Here is a 20,090-nt window from a genome sequence, read left to right as displayed (position 1 = left end):
ACTAACCTATAGACTAAAATAATAAATGAGCAAATACCATTCCATACCTTAACATAAAGGTGGAAGCGACGGGCCTGCCCACGAAATTCAAATTTAATTTGGTTTTTCGAAATTTGTAAACTAATACGACAACGTACGTATATGGTATTTTATATGCGACAGTAACAGTGTCATCCTCACAGGTTCATATAAAAATCTTTACTTGAAATGGACCAGTTTAAGAAATTAATTCTATTATCGACTAATTTGTGAGAATAGTCGATAAGAATTAATTTCTTAAACTGGACACTTTCAAGTAAAGATTTTTATATGAACCTGTGAGAATGACACTGCCATTGTCGCATATAAAATACCATAAGCGTACGTTCTCGTATTAGTTTACAAATTGCGAAAAACCAAATTAAATTTGAACTTCGCGGGCAGGCCCGTCTCATGCCCCTTAAGACCGTCTGTTCCTTACTTTTTAGGAAGGTCAACCCTCTTCAAGGATGTGGTTAGTAGGGGTACCTACTGTAATTAAAGGTTCTGCCTTGTCACTGTAAAGGTTGAACATTTTACATGTTTGCGGCTAACAGTATTGACATTACACCTTTGCCTTCCTAAATCAATACAAGTTGACTATAATTTTTATAGGACCATTTGAAGTGCCTTCATTTGTTTAGATTATTATTTTTATAAGACAAGTGTAAATTAAAAATTTATAACACCCCCGACGATCCAAAGTATTTGAGTTTTCCAAAACATCATTTTCAAATAAATAATTATGTAGTTAGGCAACGTCCATCTTGACAGCTTGACATTTGTCTATTGACATAATATTAAGAACCTAACGGTTATATAACCTTCTTTTCTACAAGAAAACTAGAAAAGAGCTGATAACTCTTAAACGGCTGAACCAATTTTTTTAGATTATAGTTAAGAACACTCTCGATCAAGCCACCTTTCAAACAAAAAAAAGTAAATTAAAATCGGTTCATTCGTTTAGGCGCTACGATGCCACAGACAGATACACAGATACACAGATACACAGACACACAGATACACAGATACACAGATACACAGATACACAGATACACAGATACACAGATACACACGTCAAACTTATAACACCCCTCTTTTTGGGTCGGGGGTTAAAAATAAAGTTGAAAAAAACTAACGACTCTTTAACAGGGCTCTCTCCGTCACTCGTTTCATACAATCGTAGTTCCAATTTCATTTGAATATTAAGCAACCAAAGTCCATGAAATTTTGCAGACATATTCTAGAAACTAATATCTGTGTCTGTGGTGTTTTAGATTTTTTTTTAAATATGCAGTTTTAAAATTACAGGGGCTCAAAGATTTGTATGAAAATTTTTAAGACCGCGTAACTTTGAAACCGAATATTTTAACAGAAATCTGGAAAACCACAGACATAGATATTAGTTTCTAGAATATGTCTGCAAAATTTCATGGACTTTGGTTGCTTAATATTCAAATGAAATTGGAACTACGATTGTATGAAACGAGTGACGGAGAGAGCCCTCTTAAAATATCACTGTGCACGAATGGATCTTTAATCGTGAATCCATTATAATATAACGTGAATATAACTAATAACCAGCTGGACTGACGTGATTAGTCGAAGTAAGCCCGACTAGTTTTTAACCCCCGACCCAAAAAGAGGGGTGTTATAAGTTTAACGTGTCTATCTGTGTATCTGTCTGTGACATCGTAACTCCTAAACTGATGAACCGATTTTAATTTAGTTTTTTGTTTGAAAGGTGGCTTAACCAAGACCAAGGCTTGTTCTGAGCGATTATCCAAGAAAATCGGTCCAGCCAAAATGAAAATCAAATGAAAATATAAAGATTTATTCTGTGGTTGCTAACAAATTATAGAGAAATCGTCTTTTATTCTAAGTTGTTTTATATCATTTTAGAAATTAATTGATGTCATTAATATGAAAAGGTGTCCTTATTATACTCAACACATTTTGTTTCTACTATGACACTGATTGATGTGAAGGCATTGCGAAGGTTAGTAAGTATTGAATTAATTTTGTTAAATCGATCATCTCTAGGTTTTTCTTTGTGGATTGGACGTAATCGCCCGAAGTCCTATTCAGAATTGTATAATAGCATCGGAATTCTGTTCCTTTAATATGCTAAGCATTTTGTCGTGAAAAGATTTGATGCTATTAAAATGTTTAAGATACTTAGGGCTCTGAATTTATATGAAACGGAATTCAATGAAACCTTTTAATTTATTTATTGCTGGATTTTCTTATTACACTTTTCATTAGGTATCTAAAATTATTTAATTGAAATAAGAGAAGCTCTAATGTCCTATTGTAAGAAAAGTATAGGTAGGTAGGCAGGAAAAGCAGCACCTATTCTACCTATCACAGACTATGTCATAAAGTACAACTAATACTACATTTTAGCATAATTATAAAAATATCAGTGTGCGTCAAAAGTGCTTCTCTTAATCTACTACTAAAAGCACTTTTAAAAGTTTATTTGAATAAAAATATTTCTATTCGTCCCACCACACAGGTGGAGTCTACCAAAACTATGTTTTCTATCAGCATAGAATTCAAATCCAGCACCTTGTCCAACACCTACCACAAATCAGACTCCAACGTTTATCGGTTCTTCGAGCTATATGCCCCATCCATTGCAACTTCAGCTTTCTAAATCTTTGCTTAGCTATGCCGGTTGCTTTGGTTATTATCTTATAGGTATGGATTTGTTCGATTCTGATTTCATAAATAGGTAAGTAGGTACGTAAAATTCTCCATCGCATATTGAGTGTCATCGAGCTTTCTTTATCAAACCCTAAATGCTAGTCTAGTGACCCTGTTTCTAAGCCATAATATTATGTCATCACTGCTGACACGTACCTTCTGTAAAATACCACGTGCACAATATTATGATTTTTCGTGAAATGGTTACAGTGAGTACCCGGTGTAACAAAAGCCACGACACCCGGGAAGCTCTCAGCTTATCTAAATTTGTTTTCCCTTTTCTTTCCCTTTTACTTAACAAAATATTGCCAGCAAGATTGCCAGTTGTTTCGGCAAATAACGAAACCGACTATTACGGCTAATATTATTGTAATTTACACATTCTGAAGAAACACGTTCGTGTAACAAGTATATTTTGGGTAAAAAAATATAACGGTTTTGAACCGAGGTACTAGTGGAAAATTATCAGTTGTGAATTCATCAAAAAGATATTTTTAAATTATACTTAAAAATACATTGAAAATTATTACAGTTTCATTAGAATGCCGCTATTTTACTGGATGCTATTTTCTCGGAGTTGGTACATAAGTAGCTGTTGTCCATCGAATACTATTGGCCACAAACTAAAGATGTAAGCGCCTTTTATTGCTCTATCAGTGCTGAAAACGAGATTGTACATGTAAAGAAAAGCATTATATCCAGTTGTGCCTCTATCTAATGGATATTAACCTTTAATATGTCTAACCCGAAGTACTCATAACAAGTATTATTGACTTGCAATACCTTCAAAGTTTACTACTCCATTATTCAAGAAGCTATACTTCCCATTGTCCACTATAGAGAGACTATTAGTTTCCTAGATAGATACAAGTAACAAGATGCAAAAGTTATTACACCTTACAGCCGTCCCACATGGGGCAACCGGTGGCAAATAATGCAGTTATGATCAAAATACAATGAAACTAAGGATGATTGTTTTAAAACAATTTAATCAATACTAAAGATTTTTATCTTACTTTCACTATAAGCTCTGGCTATGTACGTACGAACTCGAACCTTAAAACAAGAGTGTTTAAGTCGATTTTACTCTGATAATATTTTGATACTCGATACTATCAACGTTGTCGAGCAGTGCCCAAACTTCTCAAAAAATCTCGCCCAAAACTTGTGACAGCCACTACTAGTAGGTGTAATAGTCGTCGTAATCGCCCAGTGTGCGATAACTCTTATCGACCTGTGCAATTTAGGAGATAAATGACAAGGCGTCTCGGTGATAGTGTTTGTGTTAGTACATAGAGATTGTTGGTTCGTGTTGTGTCAACAGTGAATGCACAATCTGTCTGGCTTCTGATAAGCCAACTCGAGACTATATCACGGAATACCAGCTACGAGTATATCATAGTACTTGACGATAGACAATACATTCACCGCGTCAATCATACCTATTATCGTTATGTTATATCATAACAATATCAAGTATCTGTTTGCTTCGATTATACTGATATGTAATTAATATTAATTCATTAAGTGCTTGTGTTTAATATTGATTTGTGGTAATTACTGTAAGTAGTAGTCACAAAGTATTTCTGCACTTTGATGATGCTGTAAAAGCTTATGACGATTTCTGGTATGACGATTGTGTTTGTCACCTATCCTTGTTAACCCCCGACCGAAAAAGAGGGGTGTTATAAGTTTGACGTGTGTATCTGTGTGTCTGTGTATCTGTGTATCTGTCTGAGGCATCGTAGCTCCTAAACTAATGAACCGATTTTCATTTAGTTTTTTTTCGTTTGAAAGGTGGCTTGATCGAGAGTGTTCTTAGCTATAATCCAAGAAAATCAGTTCAGCCGTTTTAAAGTTATCAGCTCTCTTCTAGTTACTGTAACCTTCACTTGTTCACTTGTCGGGGGTGTTATAAATTTTTAATTTACACTTGTATTATATTCTTGGTTTATTACTCATACATTGCTATGGTTTGAAATGTTAGTAACGTAATAAAAACTGCTTCTTATAGCTGTGTAAAACTTGCGCGCCGCAACCCCTTGGGAAATGATAAATAATAAACGAAAAGTGAACATCATGAACATGTCTCGCGCGTGCGAAAAGTCTATCAGTTGTTATACTACTTTTATACGACCTTTTGTTTATGTTATGTTCGAAGGCATACTATATTTTCAATAACCCTATATGCTGTTATTTGATGTTATGTCAAAGAAAACCATAATAATGTGCCAACTGCTAAGGCATTTTGTCCCGGTTATCTATTTCTAGATTTAGCTTAATCGATTAAATTCCACGATAATTGGTGATGCTGCTTTCTAAAATATAGTAAGTACTCTCTAAATAATAATTCTCTAGCTGAGGAGACCCTAAGCTTTACAAATAGATAACAGCAAGATTCGATGGCATCGATGGCGTCAAAATACTACTGTTACCGTGTCATGACTTTATATAAATAAAAAAATAGAGAGAGTTGTAATTAAACCGAGGCCGAAACCATCCAACTTGATGCCCAACAGAGAGACCTACCCGAATGCTACCAATGCTACGTGATAATTTTTGATCCTAAGTAAGTAAATCTGATGAAAAGGACCAAGGACCCCAAAAATTAGAGCCCTTTATGGGATTATAGGTAAACGTGAATCACTGAGAAATCATATACATTATATATATATCATATTGATCATATTATAAATATATTGAAAAATCTATCGAATTGCGTTTGCATTGTCATCTAGTTTGTTGAAGAGGAACTGTTTGATGTTTTAACAAATCGTGCAATCTGTCAAAGAAATTACTCTGCACTGAAGGTAAATGAAACAAAAAAAGCTATGAGAATCGTCATATGCGACGAGATCTGTCAAACAAATGTGTTTTGGTGTAAACTCACGTTTAGAACACCAAAATTTTTACATAGCTTTTGTTCGACAATGTGATACCAGAGTCCAACGCAGGGAACGTATTTTCCTTTGGTGGTGGACGCATAGATTAGTAATTAACTACGGTCAAAGCCGTCGGACCCGAAACCTAAGAATTATATTGCCCCAACCCGGATCCTACCTAACCGACTCCTGGGGATCCTACCCGACTTTTGCGAACACAAACTTTGGACCTACGTAAATGTCGTCAAAGGACCGACGACCCCAAAAAAATCATCAAAGCCCTTTACGAAAACGTCCCATATAGGTACGGCCGATATAGGTACACAAACATCGCTCGTTTAATGTAATGGACGTATAAGATTGAGAACGACGAGGACGACAGCATCCCCTCACAATTTATTCACAGCAATTTTCGGGAAACTCAATTTATGTCAGCGCTTGTATGACATTGTAATAAACTAGAATATTCTCGTGGCATCATCTGGTCTGACTCTGAGTGACTTCCGTACGGTAGGTATGTATTAAACAATGCACGACGGAAAATGTTCATCCTGGTCACACTACGAGTACGAGGATTCGATTTAAAATACAAGGGAGTGTTCATGACATACTTATCAAGACACGGCCAGTGTATCCAAGACAAGTTCTAATCTATACATATAATAAAATTGTAGAAAAGTGGTGTCTGTACAATGGAGATATATAAAAAAAAAGTAGCAGGGGTTGTTATTATATCGATGCCAAACCCGAAATTGTAATTAATTTTTTTTTTGTCTGTTTGTCTGTTTGTCTGTGTGTTTGTGCACGCTAATCTCAGAAACGGCTTATTCGATTTAGATACGGTTTTCACTAATATATTATAGTAATCTTCACTTAGCATTTAGTGTTTATTTCATGTCAATCGGTTCATAAATAAAAAAGTTATGTTTTAAAGAATCACGCGCGCCTGAGCGTCCGTGGCTATAATATAAAGCGCGGTCACTATTCCACGCGAACGAAGTCGCGGGCACAGCTAGTAAGAAAATAAATCTAACATTATTACCTACAGGGTGCAACAACGATGGAGTGTGACTACAACAGCGCGGTTCCTACTGGCGCATCAATCTTTCCTCTATCTAACTGACTACCTGATCAATCAAACGCACAGCTCAAACTACTGGACACATCGCACTGAAACTTGACATGCAGATTGTTATTATAATGTATACATCCGCTAAGAAATAATTATTGAAAATTCAATACCTAAAGAGGCAAAATAGGGGTTTGGTGTAGTGCGGACGATGTCGAGGGCAAAAAAAGAACATTATAAATAGTCTTGGCACACGCTTTAACGGTGAAAGAAAATATCGTGAGGAATCCTGCTTGCCTGAGAGTTCTCCACAATGTTCTCAAAAGTGTGTGAAATCTGCCCGTCCGCACTTGGCCAGCGTAGTGGACTATAGACTAACGATTAGGCCATGAGAAAGGTTAGGCCCTAACCCTTTTCTTTTTGACAGGAGACCCATGCTCAGTAGTGAGCCGGCGATGGACTGTTAATGATGATGATGAAGCAGGATAGTGGTAAATTACGGGATATCATAAATATGAAACGTAGACTCATACATTTCAACTATCGGGAGGGGATTCGAAAATTAAGTTACATTTGATAAGAAAGGGGTGGCTCATATTTCACATCATATCGCATAATAAATATCTAGGTACTGCAGACTAAACTTAGAGATTCGAAACGTGTCTGAAAAAAGAAATATGGCGGACCGATTGTATGGAAAGGTCATCCGTCGAACGCGATATCAGCTAGCCTAGCCGTATACATTTCCCAGAGGGTTCGTGATATTTCCTGCGAAATATCAAATCTACTACCACTGGCACGAATCTCGCCGTTAAACTTTATGACCCCTTACAGGAAGACGGAAACCACTATAAACCAGATAACCCTTATCTGGTTATAGCGGTTAAATTCCGTCTTCATATAATGCATATATATGGACTTTGGAATACCTCAAATAAATATATCCTTTCGATATAATCGACCAACGTATTGTGGCCAATGCGCTGCCGCATTATATGCCGCTTCTCCCCTCAAGTCTTTCTAGCATACTTGACTCGAGAAATATAAAGAGTATATTTCTCGATTCTTCTTTGACTCTTTCGACCGGGCGAGAAAGCTACGAGTTCCACAAGTAAATCGCATTTGATAAAAATGCAAATTGTCCTTTCATTTCAAAGCTGGGCGCGTGATGCTCTAATGCATATTTTACATAATATACGTGTCGATAAACACATTTGCATATGTTACGAGTGAAATGGGAATTTCCCCAAGCGGTGGAACAAAATTGTTGGCAATTTCTTTCAATTTTCGTCAATTACGAAATTGAACGGACGATATTAACGTCTGTTTCTTGAGTTTACCTACTTTAGATCATCTTTAACTCAGAAAGCTCTACTATCTTATTGGCTAGGCCCTTTACTTAACCGTTCAAATACTGAGCGTCTGATTTTCAGAAGCTAAGGCTTCCATCGAGTCGCTGGAGATTGGGTCGAGAGTCCGTACGGAAGCAAATGAGCTATTTATTACTTCTCAACTAAAGAAAGGACCTGATGAAAAGACATCATTTGTAACATGTTAAATCACGATCCTCAGTTGGAGAAAGCGTAGAGAAGTTTGAGCATTTTCTTTGACGCTATTGGCTACTAAAACGCAACAAGATAGCGTTACATCTGCATTTTAACAGGACTTATCACTGGAATAACAGCTTATTCCGAACTGGTGGTAGAGTCACAGACATAGCCATCAAAGACACTAGTAGGTGATAAATTTACCTGACCTGAAATAAATTTTTAATTTTGTTTTTTTTTTGTAGCACCATTTTAGGTATATTTTATCAATTCAGAACCAAAGATTTTTGGTTTATTAATCTCGTTTGGCTCCTGATTCTGGTAAGCGATAGCGATTCGTAGCAAAATTGAGTTTCGCAGGTGTAAAGTGGTGAATGTCGCTGTATCGTGCTCATCGCCATCAAAATCACGTTCACCTCGTAACCAAGCATTTCACGGGTCGTTGCGGCTGGCGGGCTTTTCAATTAGTGCGCTAGACGGGAAATCGTCACCAGCAAGCTACGCAAATTATCAAGCCCTTCGTTTTAATAAGCTTAAGCTCATTTGCGGTTTGGTTCGCTTGCGTCGCAACATTTTGTCAGCTCACTTTATCATATTAAAGTACTTAGGTAACACACACACACACACAGTATCTATAACACTTAGGTATACCATTCATTATGTACATGTAGCAGTCATATTTTTAGCAGAAAACTTTTACCTACTGTATTCTTTCTTTTTAGCATTATTAACCAATACTTTTCTGTTAAAGTTATTTTTAAGAACAAAATTATCTAAAGACTAGTTAGGTAGTGAAGTGAGGTTAGAGAAGTGAAGTGACGTAGAAACAAAAGGGCATGTATGGGCTCAGTAAAAGGTTAGACTGCATAATCACTTACCAGTTGAGATGACAGTCAAGGGCTAACTTGTATCTAAATATTAAAAGTCTATTTTTTAGTTTAGAAGTAGTTATGAGTTATGACCGGATGAGAAATTTTTTCTTCTAATATCATTGCTTACTCATACATTCCTTGAACTTACATTTTCATACACCTATTCGTACTTAATCGCACATTTTCTACCTGCGCAACTTGTGGGGGATATGAACAGTATGGAATAGGCTTTATGTTAAGTAGGTAGTAAAATATAAGTGATATAGGTACCTACCTGTAGACATCCTTTTCTCATCCGTGTCAAATTAATCCACTGAATTAATTGCGTTTCCATTTAGTATCTACTCATAGCCTATCTCTAGAATACACTAAGCTATAGTTTTCATCAAAATTATATTATACTTATTTCATCTTGTGATTATTTTGCTTCATTAATATAAAAATTGTAGCTACAAAATCTAAAAACACAATTAAAATACAGCCACGGTTGAAATCAGGTCGTCAAATTATTTTTTGCTCCCGCATCGCAACCCTCTTGCGCTGTTGAGGTGCCTTGTTAATTTGAACGAGTTATAAATTTTAATTTCCGCATACAAGCTGAGCAACAAAAACAGAGTGCTAACTAAGTATAACACGCTAACAAAGTAACGATGTTTCAGTTTCCCGGCCAGACGTGTCGATTAACTCGGCAGACGGAAAATTAGCTTTGCTCCCATCTGGGGCGACTTTCAATTTTCATAATTTAGAAAATTAACTAAAAAACCACTTCTAAAAAAGGGCATTTCATTTAATCTGGTACTATATACGCGGTGTAGTCTTGATACGATGAAGGGCAGATAAGGGCTGATTTTTTAAACGTTAAAATAATGTTTAAATGGAATAACTGGACGCAATTTGGGACGATGTCGACATCAATGGTTATTTTATTGGAAATCTGTATAAATAGCCTTAAATCAAGTGTTTATGGTTGGATTTAATTTCATTATTTCAAGGTAAGCGAGGCGAAACACATCACATCTACTTCATAATCTTTTTGACTTTTGAATGTACCTACTCAAAATATTTATTTCCTCTGCGGTACGCCTAGCTAAGTGTACCTATCTATTTTCTGCGCCTGGCGGGATATTCAATTAGTGCGCCAGACGGGAAATTGTCATCTAGGATTTGCTTAAATTATCTCGCTGCTAATGAGCTTTGGACTTTTTGTCATTGACAGTCGAAATCACGTTGCGTTTCACTACAACCGCACCTATATAGAGACAAGAATTGCAAACAAGGGAAATGCCTAAACAAGAAACGGGTTTTCCAACATCATAAAGAGTATTCTCAGTTTAATTGTTATCTTCAAAGCAAATAAAAAATGTATTTAGGTTGTAGGTATCTCAATTTAAAAGATAGAGTACCAGGACAACAGCACCGTGGAAGAAGTTCATCAATCAAGCGTCACACAACACGGATCGTTGCGCGAAGAGATAAATGGTATTTCACTTCTTTGTAGGCAACCCATGAAGACAGAGTTATTGTTCTAAAAATTAGATCATGTCGTGTTCATTTTAGATAAGTACATAAAAATATCCTACCTATTGTACAAATCCTAGGGTTAGATATTTTTTATTGTTTATTTTTACCTTACTTTCGATTTTCGCTCACGAAATTCATCAATCAAGAGTCAGTCATATTTAGACCGCGAACATTTTTTTCAATGCATATTTATCTCCCCATGTGCGAGATCCTACCTACCTGCCAAACATGATTCTAGGTCAACGGGTAGTACCCTATAGGTTTTCTTGACAGACACGACGGACGGACGGACGGACGGACAGACAGACAGACATCAAGGTGATCTTATAAGGGTTCCGTTTTTCCTTTTGAGGTACGGAACCCTAAAAATGTTAAAAAGGTTAAAAATATTTTTTTTTCTTTGCTACTATTCCCTAAAAGACAAATTCCAGGCTACATTAGAATGAATGGATAGACTTATTTATAGCTACGCTCTTTTAAATCGTAATGAAATTAAATAGCGTCCACAAATAAACCTACATGCCTTTTTCTCAACTATTAAGCGATTAGCATCATATAAACATTTACCTCAGGCCCTTAAAACTAATGACGTTACAGTTATACCCCTAACTGTAACTAGAAATGAAAATATACTTACTCGTAGGTAGGTAGGTACTTGAACTGCAGCTGGAACAGAATCCCCTTTTAATGAGGGAAGTAGCGTGGGTACAAAACTACGGAGGAAAACTAGTCTACTATTTTATAATTAAAGATACTTACATATTACCTAAATTTAACCTAATGCTTGATTATTTATTATTTTAGTTAGAGTTACTTATAGTATTTTCCTTACCACCCCAGACATGCGATGTAGCAAAGCGATGAGCGAGGCGACGAAACTATAAGTTACATTTAAATACATTTTTTTAACATCTAAAATTGTCAGCTATTCAGAGTTATTAGACCTCACAAGTTGAATTCACGAATAACATTAAAGATAGTCTAGAGACCTACGCTTTGAGTAGATAATACCTAAGTATACTTATAAGGTGACGACTGACGAACGTAGTGAATACGTAAGTAAACGCCGATTTCACAGCCCCACTTGAAACAAGAATAAACGATAGTCGTGCTCATACATATTCACGCGGTATAAATATTAAATGGGCGACACGTCTCACCTTCCCATATCCCCAATGTTTCACGTGGATCTACTTTCAGCGGTAGATCTATCTACAAGTACCTTTGAAAAACACCGATTCATTTCTTTGAAAGCTTTCGTGATCGATAAATCAGTCAGGTATTATGTATTATTTACTGTAGCTACAGATTACAATCCTACTAGATACAGTTGACAACTGGTAAAAAAGGTGCCTTAGACTTAGAATTCTAGACGACAGTGGAGAGGATTCCTACTACACGGGAAACTAAAGGTTGCCTAAATAATTTTAAATACATATCAAAAATTGCGAAACCTGCAGAAATCGAACCTGCGTCTTCTGGGTTCGCGCCAACCAATTGGCATAGGCTACTTTTATCCCAAAAAAGAATTCTCAAAGAAAAAAAAGAAGAAAAAAAGAATTCCCACGGGATATTAATAAGAAAAACCTAAAACCACACGGACGAAGTCGGGCATCAACTAGTAACTATTCCTACTATCGTACCTACGTCTGAGTTTTAGAACTCGTACTCATTCTCTATATCTTCATTTCTTAATAATTTTTTTCTTTTGTTACAGACACGATGTTGAAAAATTGCAAGTCTTCAATTTACACCTTGGTCATGGTCTTTGGGATGGTCTACGGGCAAACCGGTCAGTATGAAAGTCAGTCAAAAGGCAGAAGTCCTGGGGGCTACCACCATTTACCTAAGGGATTCTTTAACCAAAAAAATAACATAAGACAAACAAAATTCACAGTTTCAAGCAATTAGCACTTGAGTTAACCGTGAAGGAAACATCGTGAGGAACTCGCATGCCTTAGTTCTCCATTAATGTTCTCAAAGATGTGTGAAATCTGCCAATCTGCATTTGGTCAGACTTTTAGACTATAGCCAAATCCTTTTCATTTTGAGAGCACACTCCTTCTCAGTATGTGGACCGGCGGCGGCGATAGGGTGAGATGATAATGATTTTTGTCTCTGTTGCTTTAATACTAATTTTTAGGCTTCCGTACCTCAAAAGGAACAACGGAACCCTTACAGGATCAATTTGTTATTTGTCTGTCTGTCCGTCTGTCCGTTTGTCATGTCTGTCAAAAAAACCTATAAGGTTTAGGTTTTGAATTTGTGGTTACATCACAGAAAAAAAATTAAAATGTGTTTCGATTTTCAAAATAAGATACCAAGTGGGGTATCATATGAAATGGTTATACCTGCACATTCTAAAACAGATTTTTTGTGTGCATAATAAATTTTGAATTATCGAAAAAAATGTGGGGAAAATACCCGAGTACGGAACCCTCGGTGCGCGAATCTGACTCGCACTTGGCCGGGTTTTTTTCAGAAACGGAACCCCCGACCACTCTGACCACTAGACCACCGACCACTACAGTCGCGCCCACCACGGTAGCCTGGGAGACCGAGACGTTGAACGAAGGCCAAGCTATCCAGAAAGCCTTGCAGTACCTCCTGCAGAACCGCCAGCCGGACTGGGGGTGGGGTAACGATACACACCATGTTATGCTAACTTTACAGGTAAAAACCTTACATAGAATTGTTAACTTTTTCTATTTATATCTATCTTTTTATATACATATTCCCTAATGGCGCTTTTCCACGGAATGTTGCACGACATTATTTGCGGTCACGACACTCGTTACCATCACATGTTGTGCCTGTCCGATTGTTTATCAATTAGGCATTTAAGTATACTATTTTTAACGCCCGACCCAAAAAGAGGGGTGTTATAAGTTTGACGTGTGTATCTGTGCACCTGTCTGTGGCATTGTAGCTCCTAAACTAATGAACCGATATTAATTTAGTTTTTTGAAAGTTATCAGCTATTTTCTACTTACTGTAACCTTCACTGGTCTTGGGTCTTATAAATTTTTAATTTACACTAATTGTTATCGTTAGCATTAAATTTTTAGCAACTAGGCAGCTCGGCTATGAAACCCTATCTTATATTACTACAACGCAATTTGTCCAGTTTTTATTTAGCATAATTAACTTTTTCTTTAAAGATGGCAGAGACTCTGCCGGACAAGTATCAAAATAAAGACTACGGTTACTTATACTTTGTTTCAGTTAGCAAATAACACTGGCAAGGAAATAGAACAGCAAGGATTGGAGATGCAACTGTCAGCTAAGCAAATGGATATCGAGATATTGCTCATGATGTCAAAGTAAGACTCTTTCTCAATTGACCATTTGACCAGAGCAGACTGCAGAGGCCCTAGTCAAGCTCAGTGACAGCCGCCTCTTGGTGGGCCATACTAAATGATTTACACACAGCTAACGTTCGCTTATATAGTTGTGCTATAAAGGGTTCTAATTATAGGGTTTATATAAGTTTTTATAATTTATACTAGAGTTTTAGATCTTCCGTCTGCTAATGTGGAACCTTCGCGTGATAGCTTGATCTGAATTTCACCCAGACAAAGCTACGAGCCACCTAGCTTAGTAGGTACCTTAACAGATCTTGTTTGTGAATCTTTAATGTTTCAGCAGTTTGTTTTTATTTAGAGCCATCACAAATTTTATTGAACCTTGTTTTAAAAAGAATTGATTCATAAAATTCGAGGAATTTAGGGAGTTTCAATTTCTCAATCGTTTATTTTATTAAGGAAAGATAAGTATAAACTTATCGTCACAATCTAAAATACATTCATATTCGAATCATGAATCCATTGATTCTAGTTTTAGTCATTATGGTGCTTTTCTTTTCAGGCACCACGAATCTCCACCGCCTCTTGGTCGTCTCGCCGCCTATACTCTTGCATTGGGCGCTTTATGCAAAGACCCGCGCTCGTTTCACGGTCGGGACCTGGTGGCTACCTTACTCCATCGTGAACCACCTCATGATCTGGAGTTTGCTTACGCCACCCTCGCCGCCTGCTCCTCGGCGGCTCATGTTCGGCGACGTCATATTAGACGACTATTGGACATTGCCAATGCGGCTGCTGATCATAGTCTTGGTGAGAATTTTCTTTATTGTGAGAGATTAGACTTACGCTTGACGACAATATTATGCTTCAAAATGCAATGATTGAGGCCTAGGTCGGAACGCGTTTGCTTAAAAGATGCCTATTCACTCTTACCTTGAAGGTATATAATGTACCAGCTGTACTCACATATTTAGTCGATGTAAGCCCAACTAGTTTCGAACCCATCCGGGGTCCTTTTTAAACCCCGATCCAAAAAGAGGGGTGTTATAAGTTTGACGTGTGTATCTGTCCGTCTGTGGCATCGTAGCTCCTAAACTAATGAACCGATTTTAATTTAGTTTTTTTTCTTTGAAAGGTGGCTTGATCGAGAATGTTCTTAGCTAGAATCCAAGAAAATCGGTTCAGCCGTTTGAAAGTTATCAGCTCTTTTCTAGTTACTGTAACCTTCACTTGTCGGGGGTGTTATAAATTTTTAATTTACTAAAACGCTCCTAAAAAGATTTCCTCACGATGTTTCCTCAACCGTTAAATCAAGTGATATTTAAAGCGCACATAACTTCGAAAAGTTAGAGGTGTGAGTAGAGGATCGAACCTCGGACTCTCCGACTAGAAGGCCGACGTCTATATCCATGCTATCTTTTTCACAGTAGTTATAAATAGTCACGCTTTATTAGTAGTGATCCATAGTAATCCTAGCTTATTTCCAATGTTTTGTTCCAGATGCCATATCGATGGTAATCCTGGCGCTCCGCTGCGTGGTGCAAGACCACCGCCACCGCAGTCTCATACACTTCGTGCGACGCCCCATGGCTGGCTTAGCAAGACAACAACACCCTGATGGAAGCTTTGGATCTTTGACCACCACCGCTTTGGCTATACAGGTGACGGCTTCATATATTAATAGTTCTTTTTTCATTTGGGGAGGAGAAAAATCATCTTGCATGCCCGACTCCATTGGAGATATTGCTCAGTGACCTACGGACTAAAAACCCCCTCCCCTCCTGCGCTCTATATTTTCTGGATAATCAAAGGCAAAATTAGCAGCAAATTGGTATGTACACATCATAGTCGTTGAACCTGATGGATTTAACTTATCTCTGATGTACCTATACGATTATATCAAATGATGATTAAAGGCTCAATGACTGATTCCTGTAGGTCAGGGCGTAGAATGAAATCCAAAAAATCGACTAGCACAAGGTTTACGCTTGTTGGATTTAAATAATATGTATGAGCATTGGGACTTGGGAGTTATCAGCTTTAAGCTAAGGCTACACTTACGCGTCATGAACGCGGGATGCGGGAGCGTGCACGATGCGACTGTTGCGCGATGTTCCCGCTTCGCAATCGGTTTCGTCGCGCAGGTTTGAATGATGCTGTTATTTACCAAAAAGAATCGGTAAAATGATTGATATATGAAAGTAGGTATTTAATACCTTGCGTAATTCAATCTTCCAGGCTCTTGAAGACTCCGACAACGGTCCAGGCGCTCATCAGCACTGGAGTCTCCCTGCAGCTAGGAAGTGGCTGCTGGAAAGACAAGAGCCAGATGGCGGGTGGGGAGACGTGGCGAAGACCGCTGCAGCAGTTGCAGCTCTGACTCCAGCGTCTTTGGCCGCTGTTAGACCACCGCATTGTAGTGACAAACTGCTGGATAATCGGCATGAACCACTAGGTAAATATAAATATAAAAGATCCTCGTATGTAGGATACTTCTCACTTCTGAAGAGGCAGGAACCAGGCGGTGGGTAGTTTCGGTAAAACCAACACTTTATATGTAGATAAATTTTAAATAGAGAATATTTTTTCAGACAGCAACGGCGGTGACGGCAGCCTAAAGATGGCGTACCAAACTGGCCACTCTAGCAATGATTCTGATGCGCGCAATGTCTCCTTCACTTACACGCTGTGGCTAGGCACCAATGTCACTGAAAACTACACGCTTTACATGGTGGCTCCCAGGTACGAATGTCTTACTTAATATTATAAATGTGAAAGTTTGGATGTTTGTTTCTTTGTCCAGTAAGTAATTAATATGCTATGATTAAGATCAGGTGAATTAAATCTTAGTTACTCACCCTGCATTAATTACCTTCAGTCCATCAAAACAATGCTGCAATTTTACATCTCCTATCAGAGATTGGTATTTGGCAACCTACTTTGCTTCGTTTTAGTTTTCAGATTTTTTTTCAACTCTTTTAGCGTCAAAGTTAATCAACCAGCATAGAATTCTAATTGAACTACCTATGCTAATGGTACGAGAATTAAGTCACCTCACCAAACCTTTATAAATCAATTTCAAAAGGAATATTGAAAAAAAAAACCTATGTAGATACTTGTATACCATTTCAGAAACATCTCCTTCTACCACGTAATGCAAATGGCAGCAGAACAGGAACCGAAATTTAAGTTTGAAGCCAGCGAGTGGCCCAATGGACACTATGTGCACACTCTAGCTGGCCACAAGGAGGAACCAATGGGCTACCACTACTGGCTACTCTACCGGCTGCCTGAGATTCCCGATCCCGCTAGTCCTCCCGGCAACCAGCTAGTCGCGCCTGTTGGTAAGTTCTTATGTATAGTAAGACGTAAGACAAGAAATATTGCCATTTTGAATACATCTTCCGCCACATAATGGTCGTAGAACGAGAGCCAGCTAATTGCTTGTTGGCACTCGGTATGTACCAAACTAGTTAGTACAATTAGAAGTAGGGAGGTTGGTACTTGATATTTTCTTTATGTTTACAAGAATTTTACTTAATACTTCATTTACGCCTCAACAGTCAACCTCGCACAGGCGAGAGTTAGGTAATCTTCCAACTTTTCTAATCTCAGTCCATTCCCAAAACTGTAGAGCAACATTTATATCGAGGCTTCGATCTCGTAGAGGGATATGAGGGATATTATCTATTTTATCACACAACTAGCGGCATAAAGGTACCGCCCTTATCACAACATATTATGGAATAGCTGGCGAAGAAAACGATAGGTATAGTGAGTTATATCTCAATTAATTAAAACTCTTACTCCTCTTGTAAATTTTAATTATAATATGCAATAGGTAATTAAAGTTTGCAAGAGGAATTAGAGAATTTGAAGTGCAGAAAACCTAAGGCTAAGCAAAATTTTGCTTTATTGAAAAATTTCTTGTTTCTTTTCAGGTGTGGATGATTTGCTAGTCGAAGATGGTGAACATTATCTTTTCTGGTATAAGAAATTGTAATTTTTTTCTTTTTCCGAAAAATGAGCTATTAATGTGCTATATGAAAAAACTCAACATATTTAAAGACTCATACAAAAAAATCCCGATTTTATACATATCTTGAATCAAGTAAATGGGTTTTTAATTGCTTTTAATTTATAAAAAAAAATATAATATGTAGATGTTCTATTTTTCGAGGACCGATTGGTTGTAGTAGAATACCGACAAGCGTTTAGGCATTTGTCTGCGTAAGTAAACCGCGTCGCAGTTGAAACTGATCGCCACGCACACTATAACAATGTATACGTGTGCACTCACACAAACATAGCCAAACAGTCTTCGTAAAATAGAACATCTGTACTTCTATACAATTTAATTAGGTTTTGGAATGATTAATTTCTAATTTTACCTACCTATGTATTATGAGCCTAGTCTTACCTAAATTAAGCACTCTTACTTACCTATTACGTAGGTACCTACTAGGTATATTTATTAATCTTTTTATACCAAAAATTAATCGGTTAATATTTAAATGCGTCAACGGCATTGATAATAAACTTAAATAACTACAATTTATGTTTTTACGAATTCAAATAATCATAAAGTATGATCTACCTGCGCGAAAAAAAACGAAGCGAGCACTAATACCTGCACGTATAGATTCGTGTCGCGGACGCGTCCCGCATCCCGCATCCCGCGTTCATGACGCGCAGGTGTGGTCACTGCTTTAAATGTTCATTCAGTTACTTTTGTAGATTATTTATACATTTAGAAAGTAGCAAGTAGGTATTTTATTACTATAACGCAGACATCATACAAGTTTAATAATAATTATGTTTTAAGAAACGTAACAATTTTAATAGAATTATGGATGTAACAACATGGATAGTAGTATTACGTCAAAACTCTCAACTAGTCAAACTTTAAACTAATAAAAACCAGTCAAAACTAGTTTTGTCAAAAGTCGTTTTGACCGGATACGAATTTTGACAGGTAACAGATACCAAAGTGTTGCAATTGATACGATTGGTAAAATAGACAGCAAGTGAAAAGAATTTGTAATTCATTATAGTCTAGTAAGCCGTGATAGCCAAATGGTTAAGACTTCCGCCTCCTATGCAGGAGGTCGGGGTTCAATTCTGGGCACACATCTCTAACTTTCCGTAGTTATGTGCGTTTTAAAAGCAATTAAATATCACTAGATTTAACGGAAAGAAAAAAATCGTGAGGAAACCTTCATACCTGAGAGTTCTCCACAGTGTTCTCAAAGGTGTGTGAAGTCTGCCAATGCGCACTGGGCAAGCGTGGCAGACTATGGCCCAAACACTTCTCATTCTGAGAGGAGATTCGTACTCAGTAGTGAGCCGGTGATGGGAGGATCATGATGATGATGATGATGATGATTATAGTCTGAGAGTGGGTAGGGAGTGTTCCGAAGTGCAACAAGTTTTACTTAAGAGATGATAATAATTCGTAAGTGTTTAAGTATAAATTATGATCTAGGTACTGTATTATCTAAGTGATAGGCTGTAAAACCATTTATCTCTTTATTGCATACCTTAGAATGAATACACTATGTTACTCAAATAAAATATTAAGTAGGTATATACATTCCACTTTCAATATTAATTCCCAACTGGTAAAATTAGTGATTTCGCTAGTAAGTACCTAATACTCAACTTACTAGGTATGTAGGTATCTAGGTACTGAAAATTATTAATTTATCCTTACATTATATTAATAAGTAGTAGGTTCTAATATTATTGAATATTAAATTTCGCTCTCTTAATACATAATTATAAATTGTTGCACACGTACCTAACTGACCTGAACAAAAGATATCATAAACTACAACTATAATATGATTAATGTAATTTTTCTATCCTAACGTAAGATTTGTTAGTAGATACTAATTCAATATTGCAAACCAAACAATAGCTTTTACTTTTAAAATGCGTTTATGGACCTAGGAACTGCTAGGAACATACATTTCGGCTTCATAAATTTATACTTACTTACCCTAATTTTGATAAAGGAAAATGTGTATGTCTGTCTGCTAGCTTTTTACGGCCCATCCTTCTAAACCGAAATCGACGAAATTTGGTACAAAGATAACTTGCATCCCGGGGACGGTCTTGGGAATATGAGTTACCTTAATCTACGCGGAAGAAGTCAAAGGAGGTAG

At 37.1% G+C, this 20,090-nt stretch overlaps 1 protein-coding gene across 1 annotated transcript; it reads left to right on the top strand.

Moving 5' to 3' along the window:
• The first annotated feature begins 12,340 nt into the window (after positions 1-12,340).
• On the top strand, positions 12,341-17,940 carry LOC123871294 (uncharacterized protein CG3556). Its single transcript, XM_045915010.1, has 9 exons — positions 12,341-12,410; positions 13,101-13,291; positions 13,844-13,941; positions 14,486-14,733; positions 15,424-15,584; positions 16,162-16,378; positions 16,515-16,665; positions 17,056-17,267; positions 17,865-17,940. Exons 1-9 carry the CDS (start codon positions 12,341-12,343, stop codon positions 17,924-17,926), a joined length of 1,410 nt encoding a protein of 469 aa, XP_045770966.1. The 3' UTR covers positions 17,927-17,940.
• Positions 17,941-20,090: the final 2,150 nt, after the last annotated feature.

Source organism: Maniola jurtina, chromosome 13 (genome assembly GCF_905333055.1).
Source record: "Maniola jurtina chromosome 13, ilManJurt1.1, whole genome shotgun sequence".
Taxonomy (NCBI): domain Eukaryota; kingdom Metazoa; phylum Arthropoda; class Insecta; order Lepidoptera; family Nymphalidae; genus Maniola; species Maniola jurtina.
Note: the sequence above shows the minus strand (reverse complement) of the source record. Positions and strands in the feature narration are given on the sequence as shown.